Source organism: Lissotriton vulgaris, chromosome 5, assembly GCF_964263255.1.
Source record: "Lissotriton vulgaris chromosome 5, aLisVul1.2, whole genome shotgun sequence".
In the NCBI taxonomy this organism is placed as follows: Eukaryota; Metazoa; Chordata; class Amphibia; order Caudata; family Salamandridae; genus Lissotriton; species Lissotriton vulgaris.
In genome coordinates this window covers 1,176,720,111-1,176,746,096 of record NC_141693.1, presented here as the reverse complement: position 1 = coordinate 1,176,746,096, position 25,986 = coordinate 1,176,720,111, and the positions used below count along the sequence as shown (strand labels likewise).

The 25,986-nt window shown below is 46.6% G+C and overlaps 1 protein-coding gene across 1 annotated transcript in view; it reads right to left on the bottom strand.

Moving 5' to 3' along the window:
* Window positions 1–25,986, bottom strand: part of WDR11 (WD repeat domain 11) — a 635,868-nt gene that overhangs the window by 232,105 nt on the left and 377,777 nt on the right. Inside the window, exon 16 of the mRNA XM_086922941.1 lies at window positions 15,737–15,884. Coding sequence (XP_086779067.1) covers window positions 15,737–15,884 — 148 coding nt within the window. The remainder of the gene's footprint in view (window positions 1–15,736; window positions 15,885–25,986) is intronic.

Genomic DNA, 25,986 nt, shown 5'->3' with positions numbered 1-25,986 from the left:
GAAAATAAACCTCCCGGGGTGATTTCTCAAAGCAGGGGGGTCAGGTTTCTCATTGCGAGCTGCAGCGTATGCTCGCTACCGCTCGCGTTGAGAAACTGCCCGTTCGCGTTGAGAATGCTGCAGCTCGAGTAAAAATCTGCTCGAGAGGCAGAAAAGGAAAGAAGGGACCGCTTGCGCTGTGCAAGGTGCCATTCAAAATGACTGCACAGTGCGGACAAGCATCCAGCAGTTTGCAATCACTGCGAACAGCATTTTTCTATGGAACGCAGCTGCTTGTGGAGCTATGCGTAGTGCGACAGAGTTTTTTTGCCACTTCGCGGAGTTCCGCTGAGTGCAACTACGCCCAGGGTTAATTTAAATACAACAACGTGAAATGCATTTTCAATGTTGAAGAGCACATTCTAGATAAGGGACATTCATTGTGGACCAAAGAGGGGCATGGTCGGAGAGAGTGCAGGCTATATGAGCCACATCTGACAGCCAGAGAAGGGAGCCCCAAGATATGAATTACTAATTTATGCGAGTCCAAGTATCAGGTTGGGTTGAGTAGAATGTGTAGCCCTTTGAATGGGGATGGAGTGTGCGCTAAGTGGCAGAAAGTTGGTGTCAATAATGTCTTGGAGCGCACACAAAGAGCAAAGTTTTGTAATAGTGGTGGGACCAGTGGAATCCATGAACAGGTGATAAACTATATTAAAATTGCACCCCACCTGACTCAGGTCTGCCTGGATGTGTCCTATCAGAGCGGAGCAGTTCTAGTAGAATTCAGGGAAATCAGCGTTAGGTGTGTAAATGTTTACAAGTAGCACCGCTTTCCCGGCCAAGTTACCGGAGACAAGCAGATATCTGGTATCGCTGTAGGCAATATCATTGCAACATGTGATTTGGAGAGTTTTATGTTTCAGGATGCATATCTCGCAATACTATGGAGTAAATAGGAAATTAATAGGCTGGTGCCCAAGGTGGACGCAAACAGGCAATTGTCTTGAGGGGGCAGTTTTATGCTCTGTTTGTTTGGACAGGATAACATCTGTTTCCCTTTCTGAGGATTATTCAAGCCTCATATATTCCAGGTTATACACATTAGTTCTAGACCCTGGGTGCCCTTAGGGTGGTGGTCTGCATGTTATGATGAGGAATCTCGTCACATGTGTTGAGAGTCTGTGTAGTATTGGGATGTAGTGCAGAAGAATACAAACAAAGAAACAACAATAACATTTCACCCCCTCCCCACCCCCTAACACCAGTAATACCAATACCTGGTGAATCCCTTTCAAACATACTGATGTCAACAAAATAAAAACATTATGGTGCACACCTCAGGGGTGGAAAGGCTACAGGGGGTGGGGGGTGGTGCCCGCTGTAAACTGTTTAAGAATGTTGGCCTAACGATTCGTAGCCAGTTACTCAGACATATCAGGTGTATACGTGTCGATGGGAGTTCCCAACAGATTAAAGAACGAGAGGTGTGCAGCACTCCAAGGAGCAATGAAGCATGGTGTTACAGCTAAGCGATACAAAAGGGGATGATGGACAGAGCGTTTGAGCAAATCAAACACTCACCCCAGTCAACTGATCTTGGTTTAATCCATCGCCATTCTTTAGCTCACTCAGCCACCCCAGTTCAGACATGGCCATATGCAAATCAGTCTGACCCTGTGCCTCATGGGAACAGTACAGCCCGAATTGCCAAGCCATGTCTTCCCTGGACCGGAAACAAGCATCCTGGGACTGGTTTTGGATTCATAATCCTCATCAGCCAGGCTACCTTGAATCCAGTGGCCAAGTGAGCAAGGGACTCAGGTCTGAGCATACCCTGCCAACTTAGGGCGAACAAAGCGATACAAAAGGGGATGATGGACGGAGCGTTTGAGCAAATCAAACACTCATCCCCAGTCAACTGATCTGGGTTTAATCCATCACCATTCTTTAGCTCACTCAGCCACCCCAGTTCAGACATGGCCATATGCAAATCAGTCTGACCCTCTACCTCATGGGAACAGTCCAGCCCGAACTGCCAAGCCATGTCTTCCTTGGACCGGAAACAAGCATCCTGGGACCGGTTTCGGATTCATAATCTTTATCAGCCAGGCTATCTTGAATCCAGTGCCCAAGTGAGCAAGGGACTCACGTCTGAGCATACCCTGCCAACTTAGGGCGAACAAAGCGATACAACGATACAAAAGGGGATGATGGACGGAGCGTTTGAGCACATCAAACACTCACCCCCAGTCAACTGCTCTGGGTTTAATCCATCACCATTCTTTAGCTCCCTCAGCCACCCCAGTTCAGACATGGCCATATGCAAATCAGTCTGACCCTGTGCCTCATGGGAACAGTCCAGCCCGAACTGCAAAGCCATGTCTTCCCTGGACCGGAAACAAGCATCCTGGGACCAGTTTCGGATTCATAATCCTCATCAGCCAGGCTATCTTGAATCCAGTGGCCAAGTGAGCAAGGGACTCACGTCTGAGCATACCCTGCCAACTTGGGGCGAACAAAGCGATGCAAAAGGGGATGATGGACGGAGTGTTTGAGCAAATCAAACACTCACCCCCAATCAACTGATCTGGGTTTAATCCATCACCATTCTTTAGCTCACTCAGCCACCCCAGTTCAGAGATGGCCATATGCAAATCAGTCTGACCCTGTGCCTCATGGGAACAGTCCAGCCCGAACTGCCAAGCCATGTCTTCCCTGGACTGGAAACAAGCATCCTGGGTCCATCTCAGTCCGGTGGATCATGCTGGGTCGTGGCGGCAGAAGCAGTGGGCAGTTGATCCAGGGTGGTGTGTCGTGAGGAGCCTTTACCCCGGCCTTGTTGTTTACAAAACTGGGCCCCTTCTACAGGATAGTTGAATATCTGTTGTCGACCATTGACCTTTACACGAGGTATGCAGAGTATAATATATAGTACCTGAGACATTGCTTTTGAAGGCAAGTGTAAAAAGTCTTGGAACAAGGACAGTATCGAGCCCTGGTATGTAAGGGATGCCCTGCTCACAGGTCAAATGAAGCACTGTATCCCTGTCCTGTAGTTGAGGAGACTCTCTATAATCGATCGTGGCGGAGTCCCGACTGGGGTGAAGGAGGTGGGGGGAGGGGTTGGCTAATGACCTGTGTGATCTTTCCACCATGAAAGTGTCAGTGAAATCCTGTCGGCTGAAGAGCTTGGTAAGTAGTTTCTCAACACAGATGTCCCGGCGCCCCATGTTGGTGGATTCGCTCATATCTATGATTCATAGATTATTGCGCTTAGATCTTGCTTCCAGGTCCTCATTTTTTGCCATCGTGGTTTTGAGGAGGCGGGCTACCTTTTCCAGGCGTTTTGCGGTGTTGGAAGCATCGTCTTCCATTTCAGAGATTCTACGCTCTGCCCCATCTAGACGAGTAGTATGGCAATCTAGGCCTGCCCCCATGCCATCTAGGCAGCAGGTAAAGGTGTCAAAGAGAGTGTCAACTGCCTGGAACCCGGCACAAAGTTCGGCCGTAATGACAGAAGTGCCATCAGGAGATATAGTGAAAGAATCAGTATGAGGAGATTCCTCTGTGTCAGAGAGGGAGTTTTATTGACTTCTTCCCCTGACCCGAACGAAGCCAGTTTCTTTAGCTTTGGGTTGCTGAGCCCCATCTCGAGCGCCTGTTGGGTTGCTGAATGGATGGGATATAAGCACCAGGTGGGTCCTGCCTCCCAGGCAAATGAAAGGGCAATGCCCCTGGGTTGGCCGCGAGGGAGGCTACAGTGTGAGTCAGGAAGTGCATGATAGAGATATGGGGCAATATGTAGAGTGGGTCCGTCTGTTTTGACTCACCAGCACCCACATCCTCAGCGGCACTTATGCAGGGCTCCCCAGCAATAACAGACAGTAGATAGTCGGCACCGCAGTCACCTTCTTGAGGGGCAGGTACCCGTATGTCTCCCCTGATGCAAGGTCACAGAGAGGAGAAGGCAGCCACAGCAGGGCACAACATATCAAGTAGGGCATCGCAGGCGGGAATCATGCGGGCCAGTCCTGAAGGCGGCATAAAGGATGGGTGTATTCACTCACCGCAGGTAGCAGCAAAACTCAGTCCACACCTATGGGCGGCCTCCGCACACATGCAGAAGGGTAACATATGGCCCTCCGGCAGGATGTGGTCACTGGCCCACGTGCAGAGGAGTGGTCGCATCAATAATGCAGGCAAGTGAGTGCCCCGTTTAGTAGGCCTCACAGACCAGATGATAAAGCTTATGCACACAGACCCAGGATGTGGATACCAAAGTATCGGGAGGTGTGGCTTAATTAGTTAAGGTTGGGTGGTGGGAACCTGCAATGATAGGTCACCATGTCACTAAGGGTCAGCGCACCCCAGGCCCGGTTCACCATGTCACTGGAGTGTGGGGGCTTGGGGCTTGGTGTGACTGTACCTATATGTGCTGTGCCTGGAGACAGTATGTAGTATGATGGGGTTCTTGTTGGAGGAAACTTCACGGCCGGGCATTGCTCTGCCGCAGCGCCGCACCAGCCGCAAAGGGCCAGGCCTTGCTCCGCCTGTTTCCCGGCCAGGCTTGGCTCCGCCGGGCCCCTCCCACCACCAGTGACGCCCACAACAGCGCCAGGAGGCGCATAAAGGCAACGCCAGACCCTCGTCCCGCGGGACACGCGCGGGACGTGTCGGGCGAAGCCCGGACAAAGGGCGGGCCCTCTGTGGCCCTCAGAGGCCTGAAGAGACTGGACTGGACCAGAGACCCTGGTCCTTCTAAACAGACCCCTTATTATTATTTCATCAAGTGAGACTTTATTATTTCCTAATATTTGTGTATAAGTCGCATGGTTATCTAAACACGTATTGTTTATATTTTATTTTAGGATGTCTAAATCTAAAAATGACAAACCTGCCACTGGCCACAGCACTATTGAAAATTACATGGTAAAAAAAGTTAGCCAGATTAATAGTGAACGACGGGCATCTCTAGGGAAGGGGACCCCAGCACCGGTTCTGGTTGAGCCGCCTCCGATAGCGGTGGACGCTGAGGGTGAGGCAAGAACCAATGGCACAGCTAGAGAAAATCCGATAACACCGATTGCGGAGAGGGCTGAGGTCCACCTAGATCATCATGACACATCGAGTGAGGAACTGGAGGAAGTTCCACCTGCCCTAAGGCCGGTGCGCACCTGTAGGAAAGCGCAGACAAAAAGGGGTGGGAAACAGAATAAAAAAAGAACCGTTGCAGAACCTGCAATTAGTAACGCCCCACTGAACAGCCCCTTTGTATTCACTGGAAATAAGGAAGACAGTTCAAATTTAAATATTGAACAATTTGCTGCTCTTATAAAAAACCTAGAGTCCAAATTAGAGGCGAATTTAGAGGAGGCGATTAGACCTTTAACCACTAAGATAGACACACTGACTGCGGAGGTGGCCAGGCTTGGCGGCCTGGTATCTTCTTATCAGGCTGCAGCCACCGGTACAAGGGTCAATCCTGGGGAAGGAAGGCAGGCAGTGGTGGTGCGTGGTAAAACTCAGTTGAACACCGGTAATAATGTAGTAGCACCTACCACTGTGAGTAGGGCATTCAGCAGAGCGGCAACACCGGTAGAAGTAAGACTTAGGGATTATGCGGACAAAAGCGCCGCGGTGAAATCCTACCGATTGTCAGCTCATGGGGCACCACGTACTTGCCACAACAAGACCACATTTGGGTCACCTATTTTGACAATTTTTGCTTCCCAGGGGGCCAGCTCATGCCCTGAAGCATAAACTAGCAGTGGAATTTTACTGTTAGTTTTTAGGAAGACAGGCTGACAATACTTAGCAACTGAGCTTATTTCCGTAGGGACCAGTAGAAGGTCCTGATGAGTAGGCAGTAGGGGACTGCCTACGAAACATGTAGACCAGGTTGTAGCGATCGGCTCAACCCCAAAACCCCCTTCTTAATGTCCCCAGCTAGAGAAGCTAATAAATTGTTTTTTTCTACTAGCCAGAGGATTTTTAATTTTTGTACTCACACACATTGTTAGGTCCCTACACTTTCACTGACACCTTGCACCATCACATAGTCCTGTCACCACTTTAGTGCTCCCGCGTAGTCGGTCAGGTCGTAGCACGCCCCGCCCCGTAGAGGGACGGGAAGACCCCAATGATGAAGCATGACACTACTGGATTTTTTTAGTGTGTGAGGGGTATTTTAAAAAGCACATAGCGCTCTCATCTTTATCACCCTAAGAGAGAGTACTTTCACTATATTTTCATCACTGTAAAACCAACAAATAAAATACATGTCCACACATTGATAGAATCTCTTTGTTTATATACATCAACAACAGTAACCACACCAGCCACCCCAGCAACAGCTGACCTGCAGACGCAGTCCAATCCAGTCCCATGGCATGGAGTAGATATTAGGCCCCATAGGAGAAATCGCTATCTTAATCTACCACCTGACAGTGCACCATTTGTGGTGGTCTTGACTAATGTCCCACCCTGCGGTACCCACCCTGCCTCACCTCATGATGAATCGTACGCCTCACTTAAAAATAAAACAGTGTCATGGCTCAACAAAAACTGTGGCTTCCCAATTGCATATCTAGACCAGATAATGGCAGTAAGGAGGGTGAACTGGGTGGGCCCGTCGAGAAAAATAGGAAGTGGGGATTGCATTGTTGTGAACTTTAAACATCCCCAACATGTGGCCACTGTTCTCTTAAGAGCATCCTCACTGATATACAATGAGAGCAGTATATGTGTGCGCCCATTGGGGTACTTCTATGCACATCTCTGCAATAACCCTCCTCAACAAAGGCTAATTAGACCAGTGGTTGAAACCCAGACCCCGGTTATGGACACCAGCTTCCTGTACAATATTGTTAACCCGAGCGGACCTGGAAATGTTCTTAATACACAGAATAAAATCAATTTCATGGGTCATCCTCAGCACGGGTTTAATGTTAATACACAGAATAGGTACGAGCTTCTTTCTGGCCTATACATGTGTGATTGACATGAGGTATCTGCGGGTCAGGGCACCATAATTTCAGATGAACTAGTACCCATTGTGAACTCACAGGACAAAATTTGTGGTAGTAATGTTGTCTCGTGGAACATTGCGGGGTTGGCTGCAAAAATGGCAGACATAAACTGGGTCAATTATATTAAGCAATTTAAGGTTATCTGCCTACAAGAGACATGGCTGGTTTAGTGTGATCTCTTTTTAGAAAGGTATAAGGCCTTTTATGTACCGGCTATACCATCAATTAGAGGCAGACCAAAGGGAGGACTAGTGATTTTTGTTTCCATTCTTGTCACCTGTAAAATTCGCAGAATTGATGCATACGATTCTGGTATGATGGGCCTAGCTCTAATTGGAGAAAATTGTCGAGTCGGTTTGGTGAATTTTTATAATGCTACCAATGCTATTCCAGCACTTAATCCTATATCTGTTTTGTATGCTTTTCTCACTTCCTCTATGAAGGATTTCAGTCACAACCGCATGATCATGGGTGATCTTAATGTGCACCCGTGTGGAGACCCACTGAAGAAATGTCTAGCAGAATTATGTTGTGAGTGCATGGATGCTTTACATCTGGAACACGCACTGGGTGGGGAACTCTGTAATGCTTTACTGGACAATCTGGACCTCTCATTGGCCATGACACTTAGGGATCCTCTAAAATGTTTTTATACTCCCACCTTTAAGAGGCACGGGAGGGGCACCTTCATTGATCACATGTTATTATCACTGACAATGCTGCCTTTTCTGGATCAGTTTGATATTGTCCAAAGCGAACTCAGTGACCATAATCCTTTAATAATTCGCCTGAAGGGACCTTGGATTACCAAGGAAAAACGGACATGTAGTTCAGGGAGGTTGGGTACAACAGATGGGAGGCGGCGACTTAAATGGTCAATGGTTACCCCAGATGTACTGTATAAAAATATTGTAGATACATACACTGAGGATATTGTGAACTGCACTAGGGAGGGGGCTGAGCCATGGCGGGTACTCATTGCCTATCAAAATCTGTCGGAGAAGGAGTCAGACCTGATGTTGGTTCCAGTAAAGAAGAGTATGGAGAAATGTGGGCCAAGGTGGTTTAATCACGATTGTTCCAAAGCTGCTCGTAACCTTAGGCTAGCCCTGGCAGCTACCCCGAGAGTCCAGGAGAACGTTAAATTGTGCCGTACAGAATATAAGTCTGTTCTCAAATCCCATAAGGAGTTTTTAAGAGAAGAGCCCTTGAGCGAGATACTTGACCCCTCAACCTTAAAATGTAGCTCCAGATTTTGGGCAATAGTTAAAAAAACATTTTGGTAGAAGAGCCGGGTGACGGCCTGGATTGCTGCATTACCAAGGAGGAGTGGGAATTGCATTTTAAACAACTGTATTTTTCTGTGGCCCCTGTAACAACTGAGTCACTCTCTGCTGCTAGGGGAGGCACTATCAGGTTTGATAGCAGTGAGGTCAGGGAGGCCATAGAAGGACTTACTGCTAGAAAAGCCCCAGGGCCTGATGGGATCCCTCCAGACTTGTATAAGTCTGACCCGAGCTTTTGGGCGCCCATCCTGGCTGCAGTTTTTAATGCAGCTGCCAAAGTGGGTTGTTCCATGTCCTGGGGACTATCAACGATTGTTCCCGTGTTTAAAAAAGGAGACAAGGGAAGTCCTCATTGTTACCGGCCAATTTCATTAATTGACTCTATGGTCAAAATTATGGGGAGAATTCTGCTGCAGAGAATAACATGCTGGGCGTCCGAGAATAACATCATGTCCATCTCCCAGTATGGTTTCTGCAGTGGGCGCTCCACCATAACCCAGTGTCTTAACCTCTTTCTTGTACTGAGCAAATACATTGTTGTGCAGAAGGGAACTGTCCACCTCGCCTTCATGGACTTGTCATCAGCCTTCGACTGTGTTAACAGGGGAAGGCTGTGGCAGTCCATGAGGGAGAAAGGTGTGGACACAGGGATAGTTGATTTTCTGGTGGATATGCACAGTAATACCAGTGCTAACGTTAGGTATTCTGCAAATGGGGATACCACTGGCAACTTTGACATTAAGAAGGGAGTGCGTCAGGGTTGCATTCTTGCCCCATTCCTTTTTAACTTTTATATTAATGAGTTAGATGCTGTCTTACATAAGGTACAGGCAGACTGCCCTAGAGTTGGCAGGCGGGGTATTCCAGTTCTTTTATACGCAGATGATGCGGTTTTAATTTCTAGAACGGAGAAGGGACTTCAGGCGCTTTTAAATGCTTTTAACATTTTTATGACTGACAGAAATCTACTGGTCAACAACTCTAAATCATACATTATGCATGTTGGCCGTCAACCCAAAAAGAATTTCGTTTTTAAACTGGATGATGTTCCAATCCCCGTCACGCAAACATTCTCATATCTTGGTGTCTTATTTGATACCAAGCTTAGCTGGAGCCCTCACCTGGCCAAAAAGAAAGGGAAATTGACTAGGGTTAATGCTTCTATTTTTAACTTTGCAACGAAATTGGGGAAGAAGCCAATTAACGCAATGATAAAACTCTATAATGCCAAATCGGTTGCAACAGCTGCATATGGCAGCGAACTATGGGGTTATGTAACTGGAGAACAGTTACAGGTTGTTGAAAACAATTTCCTAAAACGTCTTCTCTGTGTCCCCGCCAGTACACCCAACCTGGCAGTACAAGAAGAACTGGGGACACAGTATCTATGTGATATCTTTGCACTAAGGCCTTTGACTTGCTGGGTGAAACTGTGGATAAATCAGGATATACCTCTTACCCATTTGAATGTAAGAGACCTTGTGTCTCAGGATAATTCCATGTGCGTCCCCTGGTTAAAATACCTGAAAACTGGCTTTTCCAGGCTGGGCCGTTTGAATTTGTTTGTAAACCCAAGCAGGATTGTAAAGGGGGATGTAGCTGCAATCAAACACGCTTTTTTACAAGGATAGGCTGGCTCAAAGAGAAAGTGAGGAGCTCATGAAACCAAGTATCAGGAAATATGTTATGCTAAAAACCTGTGACAGTATGGAGCCATATCTAATGGGTACTTTTACTTCTCACGAAAAATTCTTGTTGTCTAGGTTCAGATTCAATATCTTCCATCATCTTTTAATCAGACCAAAGTCAGATATTTTTAATAAGGTTGCAGCTCCCTGTGGCTGCGACGGGAAGTCTCCACAGGATATGCTGCATTTTATGTTTTTATGTAGGTTTTATGAATATCCTCGCAGACGTTATCTTGTTGCCCTCCTAAGAAAACTTAATTTTAACCAAATCAGACCAGCATTTATATATTTACAGCTTTTGTACAGTGACAGTGTTCTCTAGGTAATAGAATTCTTAAAACTAACTGTTAAATTGAGAAACTGCTTAGACAAATGATATTGTATTTACCATTTGCACTTTACTATCTATCCGGTCTACTTAACTAGCATTGGGACACGTGTAATATGACTTTCCTATGTGACTATGAATTATTTTAATACTATGAGTAATGTTTTTAATTGTATTGTATATATGTGTACTTTTATGGTGTGAAATATAACTGAAATAAAGTCTCTATTGAATTGAAAGTATGATGGTGGTTGCTTGTGCAAAGGCGACTGCAGCTTCTCTGTCCATAAAGGAGCCTGAGGGGTTGTGTCTTTCAAACTGGATATTAGTCTTGTTTCTCTTTAAACCTTAGGTTCTGCTCAGAAGCCTATCTGTTAAGAAAAAAAGACTAAACCTGGATTGATAACTTTAGCAGAAGTGCTCCTAGATCTGCCCAGAAATCCTGACCCCTGCTTAGATTTCTGAAAAGTGTGTGGCTCAAAACACATCACTGTGAGCCTCTGTGGATTTTCTCTTTAGTATTGAGCTGGGAGTTGTCCACTGAAAGAAATGCACTCCCACTACTATTTGGTGTTTGCCCCCTGGCTTGCTTGGAGGAAAACCTAGCACAATGTTTGGCTAAATGTTGCACCCTGCCACTGGTCCAAAAACTGGATAGGAACTGCCCCTGCTGAGCCAGTTTATTCTATTTACTTTGATGAAGGGTGGACTATAGCCCAGCTCAAAGAAGGCATCTGCCCAAGACAGGAACAACCTGTGCTGCCATTTTATTCAAATGTTGTGATCATGCCTAGGACCTACAAGAGCTGTGATGTTGTGCTCTGTTAGACATACTGGAGGTGTACTGCACTGAATTGAACAGCTGCCTTACCAAAAGCAAAAATAAGACCCGAAACTGAATTGAATCTGGTATGGAGGATAGTTTAAGTCAAATTGTCTTCTGTCTGTAGCATCTGGTTGTTTAACATGTGAGTGGCTATGTCACGTAAGGGTAAAGCGTACGATATAACCATAAAATACTGCCCACTGGTGACCATGTAATTGGCTGTGCATCATTCCTTTCCAGCCCAAGTGTTGATCCCTTTCAGCAAAGGTCCATAGTACCTTTAGTTGCATCTGGTTGCTCTGATTTAGGAAAGATTTGAACCATCTTCTTGAGAGACATGGCTCTTAATTGCTAATTAAGCCTACCAAGAGATAGTTTGAACTCACTAGACACACACGTAGCACCCTGAGCTCCTCAATCACAACATTACATAACTAAGGACAATACCCCCAAAAAACAATAACAAAAAAACCTTATGAGAAGGAGCATTTTTGTGCCACCTCATGCCACTGGGGATCAAAGGGTTTTACAGATCTAGTCTGGCTCCTGGTATGATAGTCAATGATTAGGAATCGGAGCCAAGAAGTTCCCACTGTAAAAGGGCACATTTTGTTATGGGCATGTTAAAAAAAATAGCAGATTTACACACGACATATCTAAAACATCGAAGGACCCAGCACTTACAGGTGTAGCCCCGCCCCTTTGAAGATGCATGTAGTTTGGACTGATGCACTTTCCTTGCAGGAAACTAATGCTGCTTTTTAGAATAAACCACAGAACCTATGCTTAGACTGTAGAAGGCAGTCACTGTTGTTCAAAAGCCTAGGAAGGTTAAGTGTTCGTTTTGCGCTGCGGACTTGAGATCACAAGTTAAGCATACTACTTTGGGTGTCATTTTTTCTGACTCTAGAAACGTTACGAAGGTTGCCCCAGCACCCAAGCTTCCATGACAGTATCAAATCAGGAACAAAGTGACTGTGTTGTATCTGGTTCTTAACCCCTTCTGTGCTGCGCGAATTTTGCTGCGGTGCGGAACCGCTCCGTCATGAGCATGGAAGGGGTTAAAGTGATGCATTCCCAGAGAATGTTTACTACATCATAGGGAACACTGGGAGCTCTGAGAAGAGAAAACCATGGAGTCTACCGATCGATGTCCCATGTTACCCAGTGGTTGCTCAAAGTTACCCTTGAGCGCACTTCAACCGGTGGTGTTGACTCTTCATTATTGGCGACGAGGGTGGGATGTTGTGGGATAAACAAAGCTTTGTTTGCTTTCATTCCAGGTGTTTTTGCATTTTGCTGATTTTACACTGTTTCATATCCTTTTGCATATTCCCATCTTTCCCTGTTTCCCCTTTCCTTTTCCTTCCTCTTGTTATTTTGTGGAGGGAAGATGTGTTGTATCTGGTTCTTTAAGTGATGTATTCCCCAGAGAACCTTTACTACATCATAGGTAACACTGGGAGCTCAGAGAAGAGAAGACCGTGGAGTCTACCGGTCACTGTTCTGTGTTACCCGGTGGTTGCTCAATAAAGTTACCCTTGAGCTCACTACAACCGGTGGTGTTGACTCTTCATTAGACGGCTTAGGTGACGCTCTATAAAAACGAGAGAATACAAGCTTTTCCCATCACAGAGAAGAAAAAATATCCCCTAATATGACAGAATGCAGTCTTACAGAGGCGATTACTTAGACCCACAGTGCTTTAGAAGGGAGAAACTTGCACAAACATTTAACAGCCGTGATATATCAAAGGATATTCTTTTGAATGATGCATGAGAAAGCTCCACTTGGGGGTTAGTGAAGAGCAAGACAAATGCATTTACAGGACATATACATGAACAGATGCAGAGGTGATGGAGTTTATCACAAATGCAATATGATGTCTAAGAAGAGTCTTGTGTTCTAAAGACAAAATATCAAGAATACTACTGCTAGCATTTGTGCTAAATGTTGCCATACAATTGAACATCAGTTTTATTATTTATTACAAACCACAGGCAAATGACAAGTGCAGTTCTTACAGCAAGCAATTGTACCACTAGCACTGCATGCAAGTATCAATAATACATTTGTCAACAAAGACGCAGAATATTTATGCTGCTATTTCGACTACACTTGTGTTCACTCTCGATTTAGCGTTAAATATCTTTCAAGCGGTCGGTCCCCATAGTTCAGCTATCAAAGCGACTTCAGCACCTCTCTCATCAGCTATGAGGTCAAATGTCACTCTTCCATCATGAGCCCATCTGCTAACACACCCCGAGTTAATATAGTAATCATGCTTGTGTAAGACTACCACTTATGCACAAGAAAACTTCATCCATCATTGCTGAACATTGCATATTTAGCCAGAACGTTCAAGTATCATCTCAGTAGCCTCAACATTCTCAGCTATCGCCATAACATATCACGTACATTACTTCCTCAGCCATCACCCCAACATATATCACAGCTTCAGTAATTTCCCCAAAACCACCCCAAATAAAAAAGTATCGGTTCTTTGCTAAGAACAAAAAGCAAGAATTAGTCCAAACTTGGTTAACCGACATGGACTTGACAACTTCAAACAACATGCACCCGTTACCAAGTCACTTTTATTCACCTTGGAGACAAATCTCCCCATCATGGAACACACCGCCAGGAAACCAAAGATGGTCTGGTAGCATGCCGTTCTTCTAAAGAAAGTGAAAGAGAATTCCGAAATGCTGTTCAAGTCTTCGCACTCTCGCATTTGAATAGTGGCAATGCTCTGCCTCATGACGTCACCGTCTCCACACTGGCCATCCCCAAGGACCACCTCCACACCTGCTCTAACTCAAGAAAGCGATCAAGACGGACCTCTTTAAAAAAACAAAAAAGCAAAAACCGCACCACTGCACATCTTGGCCTGAAGAAACAACCATATCACCCCCTTCCTGATGAATCTCCACCGCGGGCTCCTCTTTATGGCCCACACTAGCATGGAAACCAACTGCATCATTTACAAAGCTGTGGTGATCAGTACTTCAAGTCCAAGTGTGAACATCTCTTACACAGGCAGAAAAGCAGAGGAGGCAGCAGTTCAAGTGTGCCTCTAATTGTAAATCGGAGAGGTATATCACCGCAAAATGGATGATGTATAAATGTGTATAGCTTGTGTGATAGCTTAGCCAAGCATCATGAAGGATGGGTGCAGAGGTGGGAAAAATGTAGAGGTGGGAAGTGAACTTGTGTTAGATGTCAGTAATTCATCCACTGCTTGGTTCATCTTCTATTTCTAAGTGCACGTTCAGAGGGACTAGAGCGAGAGACATTTTTTCCTCAAGATCGGAGTCAGTGGGGAGGCTGCCAATAGGTGTGATTCGAGTTTGTAGTGTGAAAGCCTGGTGTTGTAGCATCTTTCTTCATATAGGCGGCAGGCTAATTTCGGAGACAGTATGGAGGTTATGGGCAGAACCTGTACTGCTTGGTTACACAGAGCAGTGATTGGCTCTACCTTGGCATACTTCGCGTTAGGGCTTTAATGCGTTCATAATGTTTGTAAGCAGAGGGTGCATTGGCAGGAGGATGGAGGCTAAGGTGTTTACATTATTTGAGAGATGGAACCTATGGAGGTGAAGATATCTCCAGGGGGTGGTTACCTGCTACTGCGCCTTTTCAGTAATGGACTGAAGATATGGCTGGTAAGCATGCAGAGGGGAGGAAGCACTAGTCTAATAGTATAGGTTGGAGCAGCTGGGTGCTGGCCCCCTTCATTCTTCTATTTATATGTACAGAGTGGGTGTAAAGTAGGATGCTGCCTATAGGCTGATAGTTACAATGTACTGTAGAGTGCAGACATTGTTTCATGTTAGCCGTCAATAGATTATCCCAATCCCATTCATTTTCACTCAATGCATTTTATTTGATTTTTAACGCTGCTATTCTTAATGTGAATACAATTTCTTCTCTTTATAAATTTACTCTATATACATTTTAAATTATACGCTACATATTGTTGCCACTACACCCAAAAACATAATATAAGTTGCAAAATAACTGGCTTCGGGAAAGGCTAGTTCACAGATGCAATGGAGCTAATCTTGAATTTAGACAGCCTCTATATTAAAGAAAAAGAGCATTTCTAAAACATACAAAAATGCAGCTACATAACAAGGAGTTAATTTGTCGGAGTATATTTTTTAGTGTGTGTCGATTACTAGGCTGCACCCTGGTCAACTTTCAAATGCGTGCAGTTAAATAGCTCAGGATGAAAAATGGCCATTACAGACCTATGCAAGTCGGGGTGCAGCCATATCACCTGGCCATTCTCCCGGTGTCAATACATGAATCATTAGGCAGACCTGTATCAAAAATATGTATTATTTAACCTCTCAGATACAGTTACGTCTGTAGCGTGTGTGTTGCAAATGGTAAAGTCACCCGATCTTTTGGGATCTGTACTTGATCGGGAGTACTAAATCAATAACACAACTAGACTCTTGGAATAGCCCAATTTCTAGACAATACCCCTGTTAATTTCCACAAATTCCCAGTTGGGACAAGTCCTATAGGATGTGAATGGAGACCATGTGCAATATCCCTTTGCCCCATGCTATAGCTTACACCCAACTTACATCTGGCGGGATCCTGGCGCTGTCTTTCACGGTGTTGCCCTCTACAGTCAGATGATATACCTGCCCATCGGCATCAGTGAAAACAAAGTGCTCCCGGGCAGAGATGTTCTGGCTCAGTTCCGATTTGCTCTCAGCTTCCTGCAGCAAGCTGACGGAATGAAAAAGGATGGAGTCACATTTGCATTCTGTCACCATGACTTCAGCTTATTTCTGTTTACTCAGTCAATAATTCTGTTTTGTAAACTGTTTTCGACCTGACAAGCTTGAAGGCATTAGAAAATATGTTGATGTTCTATTTTTTTTTTTTGCTGATGCATTACTGCAGAGACGGAATACACTTAATTTATAATGCATGTTACCTTTTCTTCACCTTGTCTCATTTGTTCAAACTGAGGTTGAATTGAATTACAACAAATGTGGCAGAAGGTTAAATTTTGGTCCAGAAAGTGTGCTTTTTGTGATTTGGTGTAATTCCGTTCAATAGTTTTTGAGTAAATAAGGCTAAAAATGTATAGATATTTCAAGCCGAGGAGGATACGTGGAGCGAAAGTCTCTAGATAAGAGTTGATTGGCTGCCACCACATCAAGAAAAAATGTGGTGGCAGCCATCTTAGGACTTATGGACCCAGGGGCCAAAAACATCCATTTTTAGGTTTCGAAACCTGGCGAGGGGCGAAGCCCCTCCCAGATCGAAATCTATTGTTTTCAATAGTGAGGTTAGGACAGCCTCTGTTTCCAATTGGCTAGCTCCATAAATGGAGACTAGCCATTGGGAGACAGAGGCTGTCAATCGCGCTTTCTCACGAAAACGCGATTCGGGGGCGTTTCTGGTGCTTTTTTTAAGCCCCGCCCCTTTGTCCCGGGCCGCGCTGCGATTGGCTGCCGGCCCGGGACACCCCCGTGACGTCATTCCCGGGCCGCGCTGTGATTGGCTGCCGGCCGGGACACCCCCGTGACGTCAGCCAATCACAGCGCGGCCGGGACCTGACTTGTTTATGATCTCTTAGCCTCAGTCTGCAGAATCGCCAAATGTTGTTGTAAAGTATAAAAATAACAGAGAACGGAGATACCCGTATCTTACAGGCAGATCCGACGGTCTCCCGGGAATTCACCGATATGTCCCCTAGCTCTCCTATGGGTCGGTATCTCGTGACCTCTGTGTACAGTGGGGATTTGTTAACATCTCTCCTCTGCGGGAAGTGCAGATACGGAGACATCGCCGCAGGACCTCCAGAGACACACAGCCCCTCCAGATAGACAGCCCCAGTCAGTCTCTGCTGCGGAGCCGAGGAGGTGTTCGCGAATCTGCATGTTTCTCACCGGGGCATTTCGGTAGCAGCGGTTCCAGCCGAGCGCGGCCGGGATCTGCTCTGCCTCATTCATCACTGGCCTCTGCTCTGTGCTCCTGTGGAGGAGAGGGTACAGCTGTGGGGGAGAGTGAGAGGGGAGCCTCAGTCCGGCAGCTTCTGCGTCTGGCACCTCCAGGGGCTCCGCTCTGTAGAAGTCCACCTGCTGCCCCAGTGCCGGGAATGTAGCGCCTTGAACACCAGACGCCGGAGGCGGAAGCACGGCGATCCACAGTCCAGGAGTGCAGAGCACACTGGGCGAAGCTCGGGACACTCAACCTCCGCGTCTTCAGATCAGCAGAGACGACACTTCAGACTCTGGCACTGTATGGAGTACCGACGTCAGTGCACAGCAGTATAGACTGCCCTTTGAGCCTCCTGGTGCTTGAAGTACCGAGGGTGGGTGCCCGCTGGTAGACGAGATGGGCTCAGACTGCAGGAGCCTCCGTGTCCGGGTACTGGTGTCTGAAAAGCTGCAAAACAACGCTTTAGCCTCCCAGCACTTCAAGGGTTTAGAGGGTTAGTGTACTGTTGGAGAAACTGGGAACTTCGGAGCATCCCAGTGCTTAAAGTGCCTAGAGGATGGGTGCTCCCTTGGGAGAGCCTGGGAACACTGTAGCCTCAGGCTCCGCCGCCAGAACCATCTGCATACACAGGCTGAGAGACGCCGGGAGCACCGGAGCCTTCGGCGCTTTAAAGGTGCAAGTATGCGGGGTAGACAGGGTGGAACTGAGATATGCAGCCCATGCGCTTCAAAGGAGCAGGGGCGAGGTGCGGACTGACGCGGGACTCTGAGCGCCTTCTCAGGGCTCGAGATGCAGGTCACAGATGGGAGTAAGCGGACTGGAGCCCCTGGCACTGCAGCTGCACAGACGCGATCCTAAGCACTTCCGAGTAAGTGCCGGTGATACTGTGCACACTGGATACTCCCGCACTTCCGAGGTGTTGCACCCACTGCACTGTTCATAGTGTGCGCGCGCTTACTTCCCATGGGTTGCACGCACTGCGCACACTTGATTCTTCTGAGATGCAGTACACGCTGCACTGTGCACGCTGGACACTTCTTCACTTCGGAGATGTTACACACGCTGTGCTGCTCGCGCCGGGTGCTTCCGCGTGTCAGGGATGTTGCGTGCACTCAGCACTGGATGCTTCTGTGTTGAGCACAGCTTACAACGCGCACTGGTTGTGACCCTGGAAGGGACAGGACCGGACTTGCCCTGCGCTCGGCGTTTCTCACAGGGGGTCTCCGCCTTGTCCCGGGTCCTTTACTCCCTCCTCCTCTGGGGTCTCGCAGCTTTCCGCCTGCACCGGAGCTGGACTGTGGTGCGCTGGAGCTGGCGCTGGGATGTACAGACTGCCTGTCCCGCTCTCCCAGATAGGATCAGCCTGACATATCACACGGGGCGGGGGGTCAGAAACCTCAGGCAAGGAGCTGACACTGGCCGCGCTCACAGCCCGCCCCTTTTACGAGAACCTTTCCTCTCACTACCACCACCTCCAGCACCCCTACCCCAGGCACTCTCCTCTCTCCAGCAACCTCCTCTCGCCAGCACTCTTTTGCAGGTCCCCTTCCCCCCCACACCTACTGTCACTTCCGAGGAGCGCCTCTTCTAGCGCCCCATTCTAACACCTTGCTACACCAGCAATTCTAACCAAGCAGCTCTCCTCCTAGCAACACCCCTGTACCTCCGTATACCCACTCTTTTCACCTGCACCCCTTCCTCTACAGCCCCTTCTACTTACCAGTAACCCCCATCCCACAGAGCCCGCCCACTCACCAGCACTCCCCTTCCCCGAGTATTGCTTTCCTCAGCACCCCTTCTGCTCACCACCCCTCCTCCGCCAGCAGCTCCCCCCTCAGTAGTACTATTCCTCCACAAGCACCCCTACTCTCACCAGCACACGTTATCAATTAACACTCCTGGTCTCACCGGCACCCCGCTTCTGACCACCGCCGCACCCCCACACCCCTTGGTCTTTGGCGGGAATACCCCGCTGTCTGCCTCCTGGACTGGTGGCCTGTCCTAGCACCCTCATCGCGGGTCTGCGACGTATTTAAACAATGTTTAACCCCTTCCCCCCGTTCGCATTTCTCTCCCCTCTTAAACTATTTGTTCTATTTCCCCTTTCATAGCCCGCTCACCTCTTCTCTACATCTCGCCCAAGAGCCTGTACAACCCCACTCTTCCATCCTGCCCGCTTTTCATTATGCTTTAAAGTCATCGCATCTCTCCGTTGCCCTCACTCAAGCACCCTCGTTTGTACTCTCTACCCCCATGCCCCCCCCCCATATGTCCCCGTCCCTCTCAGTTCCTTTTCCACCCAATCCCTCGTTGTTCCGTTACACTATGCTGAAGGCAGCACCTCGGCCTGTCCACCGGTGAAGCCCCTGCGCAACCTCGCTCCCTGAAGCCTGCCAGTGCTATCTCAAGGGAAAAGGGACTCATTTCCCACACATCTTTCCTACTCTATCCCTTCTGGAATGTTTTGATCTAGCTGAACACAAGCTGTGCCCCCTCCACGCCTGTCACAGCAGGGGGGGCGCCTGCCACCGACACTGTGCCCCATACACAATGGGGCGCATGCAGACAGCGGGGAGCTCGAACCCCCACTGTTTCCGACCCTCTCATTACAGGAGCATCGAGACCCGACGCAGAGCTCCGTCTACAGAGAGCCCATCTGCCCCAGTCCTCGGCCCCATGGTCTGTGTGCTACAGGAGCACAAATGGCCCCGGGTAATGGCTTGCAGCGAGACCCTCGCTTCCAGAAAGGGGGGGGGGGGGGGGGGGGAAGGTGTACACCAGCAGCTCTCTTTCAGAGTAAACATTTTTATTCCCATGCTGTATTTTCTCTGTGGTTTGCTTACTTACTGCCGGCCTACTATGTAATGTAATGTCCTTCTGCTGTTTACTGTGTGTATGTAAAGCGCTCTGATACCTACGGGTCGAGCTAGCGCTATATAAAACTTTTAAAATAAATAAAATAATGTGGGTCTGGTGCATCCCTTCAAAGCTCTTGCTTGGTACTGGGTGTTTGGTTCTTTCGCTGGAATAAAAAGACGCTTTTACACCGGCGTGACCCCTGCGTTCAGTTCACACAGGGTGTCTTTTGCATTCTGTATTTTCGGTGCATCAGCTACCTGAACCTCCTGTCTGGAAACCACCTTCAGACGAGCGCAATGCTGCCTGCGATGGGAAGGCAGAGACAGAAGCAGTGAAATGACTGCAGTTTGAAAACAGCGCCAGGATATAGTTTGCAAGCTGCTGATCAATGCCTCGTCACTGGGAGGCAGTGTCCTACCTGCTATCACACAGGAGAAGCAGGTACCCCTGGAGTTACTCCATACAGGCAAGTTCAATACAGGTCAAGCTTAAAAGGAATGTCGCGTTTTAAATAGAGTGAAATGCAGTGAAGATTATTATGATCATTATTATTATAATTATTGTTGGTATTGTTATTATTAGTATGGTTGTTGTGTTTGACAATAATAACAATTATTATAATTGTTAATAATAATAATAATAATGACAATATTAAGGATGATAATAATATTTTTCACTGCATGTCACTAGTTGATTAAAACAAAGGCATTCCTTCTAAGATTGACCTGTGTTTAAATATGTTTATGCGTCCTCGTTTTTTTCGTCTTTCTACATATTTTGCATTCTGCAGCACACATAGAAAGAGGGAAAAGCCTCAGAGGATTGTTTTTGTGCAGGAAGGTGTTCCTTACTGCACAAAAACAATCTTGCCTGCAATGCAGGCACCATGCCTGCGTTGGCGCATGGCAGCTACTAGTGCACTAGCATAGAGGGAGAGCAGGAAAGCCCAGGGCATTTTTTAGGTTTCGCCTGGCCGTAGCACGCTGTGCTTCGCCCAGGCGAAAACTTTTGTTAACAGTATGGATGTTCGTCCCGCCTCTGTTTCCCATTGGCTAGCTCTATAAATGGACGCTAGCCATTGGCAAACAGAGGCGTCCGTCATCCTGCGAGGCGACTTGTGGGCGTTTCTGAGAATTTTTCTCATCCGGCCCCTTTGGACACGTCAGTGCGGCGGTGGGCGTTTATTTTTTATTTTTTTGGCTGCCTTTTATTTGGTCATTTGCCCCGACCTCTGGCGAGTGCTTGCTGCTGTCCTGCCTTCCTCCGTCCCCCCTCCCGCTGTCCGTGTGCCCGCCCGCCCCCCCTCCCACTGTCCGTGAGCCCGTTAACCCTCCCGCTGTCCGCCCCCCCTCCCGCTGTCCGTGAGCCCGTTAATCCTCCAGCTGTCCACCCCCCCTTCCGCTGTCCGTGAGCCTGTTAACCCTCCCGCTGTCCGCCCCCCCTCCCGCTGTCCGTGAACCCGGGGCACATTCTTGCGTCCTCCAAAATTCAGCCCTGAGGAGGTTCTTGCTCCTGCCCCAGGGTGTAACCATCTGCGAGTGCGACCCTCCCACCGAAACTCGGGGCTTGTGCTCGGGTTACTTTGGATGCGGAGTTAGAGCAGAGCGTAGCCTGTCCGGACACAGCGCCTTCCTTCTCTGCCATGGGGCTCCTCCAGGCGCCGCTGTGCAGCTTCATTGGTAAGAACTGAGCGGTAACGATGCATGAACCGGGGTCCCAGTGAGAGAGAGCGCACGCTGAGCTAATGCTGCCCGTAAGGGCCGTCCTGCAGTTGGGTTTGTGGCAGTGACTCAAACCATGCCACTTTGTATACAGTTGTTTACACATGTCTCTGCCTTAGAGATAGGTACAAATGAAGCCTACAAAGGCGAAACCGTTGCATTGTAAATGCTTGTTTTTATTGCTACAGGGAATCCATAACGTAAATTGGAAAAAGGAAATACAGCCTTTTATTTAAAAAAAAAACTTGTTGGTTCCTCTTTGCATGTGTGCTGCATTCTACAGCACACATATGAGGAGTATGCCTCTTGTGATAATTTTTGTGTAGGGACGGTACCTTTTCCTGCGCAAAAAGTATCGTGGCCACATCGCAGACACGCTTGTACAATGGTGCATCGATTCCTGCATTTGCTCTAAGCAGCCACAAGTGCGCCAGTGCAGGGGGAGAGATGAACAGTGCCATATCTTAGTAAATATGGCACAATTTAACTCTCATCCATTCACACACCACAGTACAGCAACTTGCCTTGCTGGGTTCCATGAACTGTTAGTAAATCTGGGACTGAAATTATTTCATGAAGCTGCAGTTCCAGCAGTTGTTACTAGAGGTCTCTTTTGAGTCAAAAGCACTGAAATTCTTTAAATAAACTTTCTCTGAGGCATCATCTAGTAAAATGTGTTTGATGAATACCAGATTTGTATTAAAAACAATAAAGAAAGCCGCCTAAGTGCATCTATGTTCTTGCATTAGTGCAGATGTATGACTTTCAGGAATTCACAACAGTTTATAGTAGGCCTAGAAACTGTATTCCCAGAAAACTTGTATTATATCCATTTTCTCATGAGGAAATATGCACATGTACCCATACAAAACTTCAAATTCATGTTCCCTACACCCCCTTTCCCCACTATGAAAGGTGATTTAAACCTGTCTTTGTGAGAAGTACATTTCCCATCTTTTCCAAGGTGGAAAAGGTGGAAAGAGGAAGTGAAAAGAGGATAGACAGGAATTGGTGAATACTATAAACATGTGCATTTGTGGGCATGCACAGACTCATAGGACATTTCAATCCTGGTACAACTACTTCCTGCCCATTTCCCGCTTCTCTATTGCTCCAATTACAAGCTGCATGGTACTGTACGGGTGATAAACCCACACTTGTAAAAACATTTTTTTTTTAAATGATACAGTGCGGTAACTCCCCATCAATACAATGAAATTACGAGTTTGTCCAACTGGAATGGGGAATAACTGCACAGACCTATTTTACCCAGATAGATTCATACATGATATTACCTTTTCTGTGGGGATTATCATTCACATTTACCCTTTGCTCTGGGCCGGTATAAACGTGAGTGGGGTTTTCTGTGAGGGGAGGATGAAGGATGATGGGAAAGAGCAGGGGAGACTGTAGTCCGGCATGAGATGATTACATTGTTTGCCCGAGTACCATGGAGGAGGGTTGGGCAGGGAAACAGGTTCGGGATAAAAGGCAACTGCTTCCCAAAGCAATTTTATTTGCTGGATTTTCTGGCCAGTAAAATCAGATCTGTTGTTCTCGAAGCCTGTACATCCAAGTGCAGGAACAACGGCCCACTCATGATGGAGTCGTCATACAGGAAGTCCGCTCCACTCCAGTTATAATCGGGTCTACATACATTTACAGAGGGGTGGAAACAGCAGAACCTTGCTAGAATCTGAACCCCGATTATCAGAGTTTTTACATAGCGAGAATATTGTCACAATTTGTCACTTCTCTGCATGGCATAAAAAGGGACAAGTGTATTTTATGAGAGGACAAGTAGATTTAGGAAGCATTCAATCCCTTGGACAAGAAGGTATTTTATAGAAATTGTACAGCCCTGCATGAGAGTCTAATAATATGCATTTGAAAGGGAAAAAGAATATATAACGAACCCTAGTGTAGAAGGCATACAACCTGGGTGAACATATTGAAAAATAACGTGGCAACAGTAAACAAACAGTTTTGATGGGGAAACCATCATAAAACGTTAAGAGAACATAATCAAATAATAATTCACAATCACAATGGCCCTCGTTACGAGCGGCCAGTGTTTGAGGGAATATGTATCAGACCACATTGAAACCAGCCCAACAGGGTCGGAATTTTGTTCGTCTGATAAACAAAAAAAAAAACCCAGTTACTAATTTTCCCTCGATAACGCCCCAGTAATTTTCTGGCTTTTTCCCTGATAAATGTTGGCAGGTTTGACCTGCCAACGTGTATTGATTTATTGGGGGAATACTCAGGGAGTACAGTGTTAGCCACCAATCTCCTATTTAAAACGTGTGCAGTAAAAGGAATTACTGCAAAGTCGCAATTAACTGTTAGCATATTGTAATGATTTTAAATAATCGAACAATAAAAAGAAAAAAAGAAAAATTTACTGTGACACACCGTAATGAGGGAAACAAAATCCTAAAATTACAACGAAAGATAATAGTGGTCGTATAGGAAAACATCAACTTGGCAACCCCGGAGAAAGGTGTGATTTCCTGACGGATCGCTCTGCTCCTCTTGTGAATGCCAAGTATACCCGCTTCCAGCAGTCCTTTTGTGATTCCCACTGTGGGATACTGATTTTTTCCCTTTTCCTTATTCCGCTAGTCTGCACCATTCCTAAATCCACCTTATCTTATAGCGAACTAAGAATGTTGCTATGGAGTGGTTCCAAAAGATTCATATCAGTCAACTCTAGAAATAATGAGGAGTACAAAGTTTCTCTAGTCCATTATAAACCCCCCAGTCATCTTTTGACTATAACCTTCCAATCTTTGAAAAGGGATTTGTATTCGGTGAAGGCAAAAGGAAGGCTGAGTGAGACATCTTTTCTATGTCAAATCTGCTGGATATATGTATTTGGGATGAGTTACTGGCAAAGCTTGATGTCGATTTAGGTGTTAATGAATACATTTTTGATGAATCAACAATCACCAAACCAGTACATTTGCTGCAACCTCTAGGCCTGCCGCCTTAAGGGTGAGTTTCTCCTCTTCACACACTGAACTAGGTTAAGATAATCTGTGTCACTCTAGCAGTTTAAAGGTCTGGTGATGGGCACTTCTGGAAGGACTCCAGTGTCAGCTCAGCTTGCAGTCCCTCAGTTACTGTATTCCGCAACCTGACTAGTGCTTTAAGGGCTTTGTTCTCTCTGCAATCATGCTCCCTTCCTTCGAGGGCACTCACCTGAATTATTCAACCATTACATTAGGCACCTGTATAATATCACTCTGAGCAGTGCCTTGCTGTTTCAGAATTATGCAAATGATACTCCTACGAGGAGTACATGCTAAGAAGGCGAAGAACCTAGGTGTAATTGTTGATGACCAACTTAACTTCGGAGACCAAATAAAAGCAGTTTCATCTAAAACCACATTTGTCCTTAAAACAATAAAAAAAAATCTGCCTTTTCTGCCATTGGGCAGTCGACAGACGGTGGTTACCCCTTTGGTCCTATCAAAGCTTGATTATTGTTACAGCTTGTACTTAAACATCCAGGAACGCTTTATGAATAAGCTCCAAACGCTGCAAAATGCTGCATCTAGGCTTATTACCGGCATACCAAAGTTTGTCTCAATTTCTAGAGGAATAAAAAAACGTCATTGGCTCTCAGTGAGAAATAGAGTTCGCTTCAAGGCGTTGTGTACGGTTTACAAAGCTCTACATGGAATTGGACCAGAATATCTGATGAAACAATTCACATGGTATACACTGAAAAGGAATTTTCGCTCTTCTGGAGCCAAGCTGATTACAGTGCCAGCCATTAAAAAAGCCACTTGGGGAGGTCGAAGCTTTGTACTCGGGGCAGGGAAAGCCTGGAATGACCTCCCTGACTATCTCAGACATTCCACTGATTTAATATCTTTTAGGAAAAGTCTGATAACATGACTTTTTGACAAATAGTTCTGTTAAGTACTGACACATTCATCTCCCATTACGTCTGTTTTATGTAATGGAAAGGAAACTAGCGACAGGACACCCCTGGGTAATCAAGCGCTATATAAGCTGCCATAACATAACATCGGGGCCAACTGCATCTAGTCATGTGACCCAGAAACAGGCGCTGTATGTTTAGGATAAGAAAATTCCAACTTTCTAAAAGTGATAAAGTGAGTAGAGGGTGCCCAGCAAGTTGTTATATAGGATAAACAAATAATGTATTTTTGTACTGGTTGGGTGCTCTCACAGGTAGCGCCTCCGTCCGGTGGGCGCTTAAATACTACTGTAGAAATGTGCACGCTACAAGTGCATGTGCATCCCTGTATAAGAGCCACTCC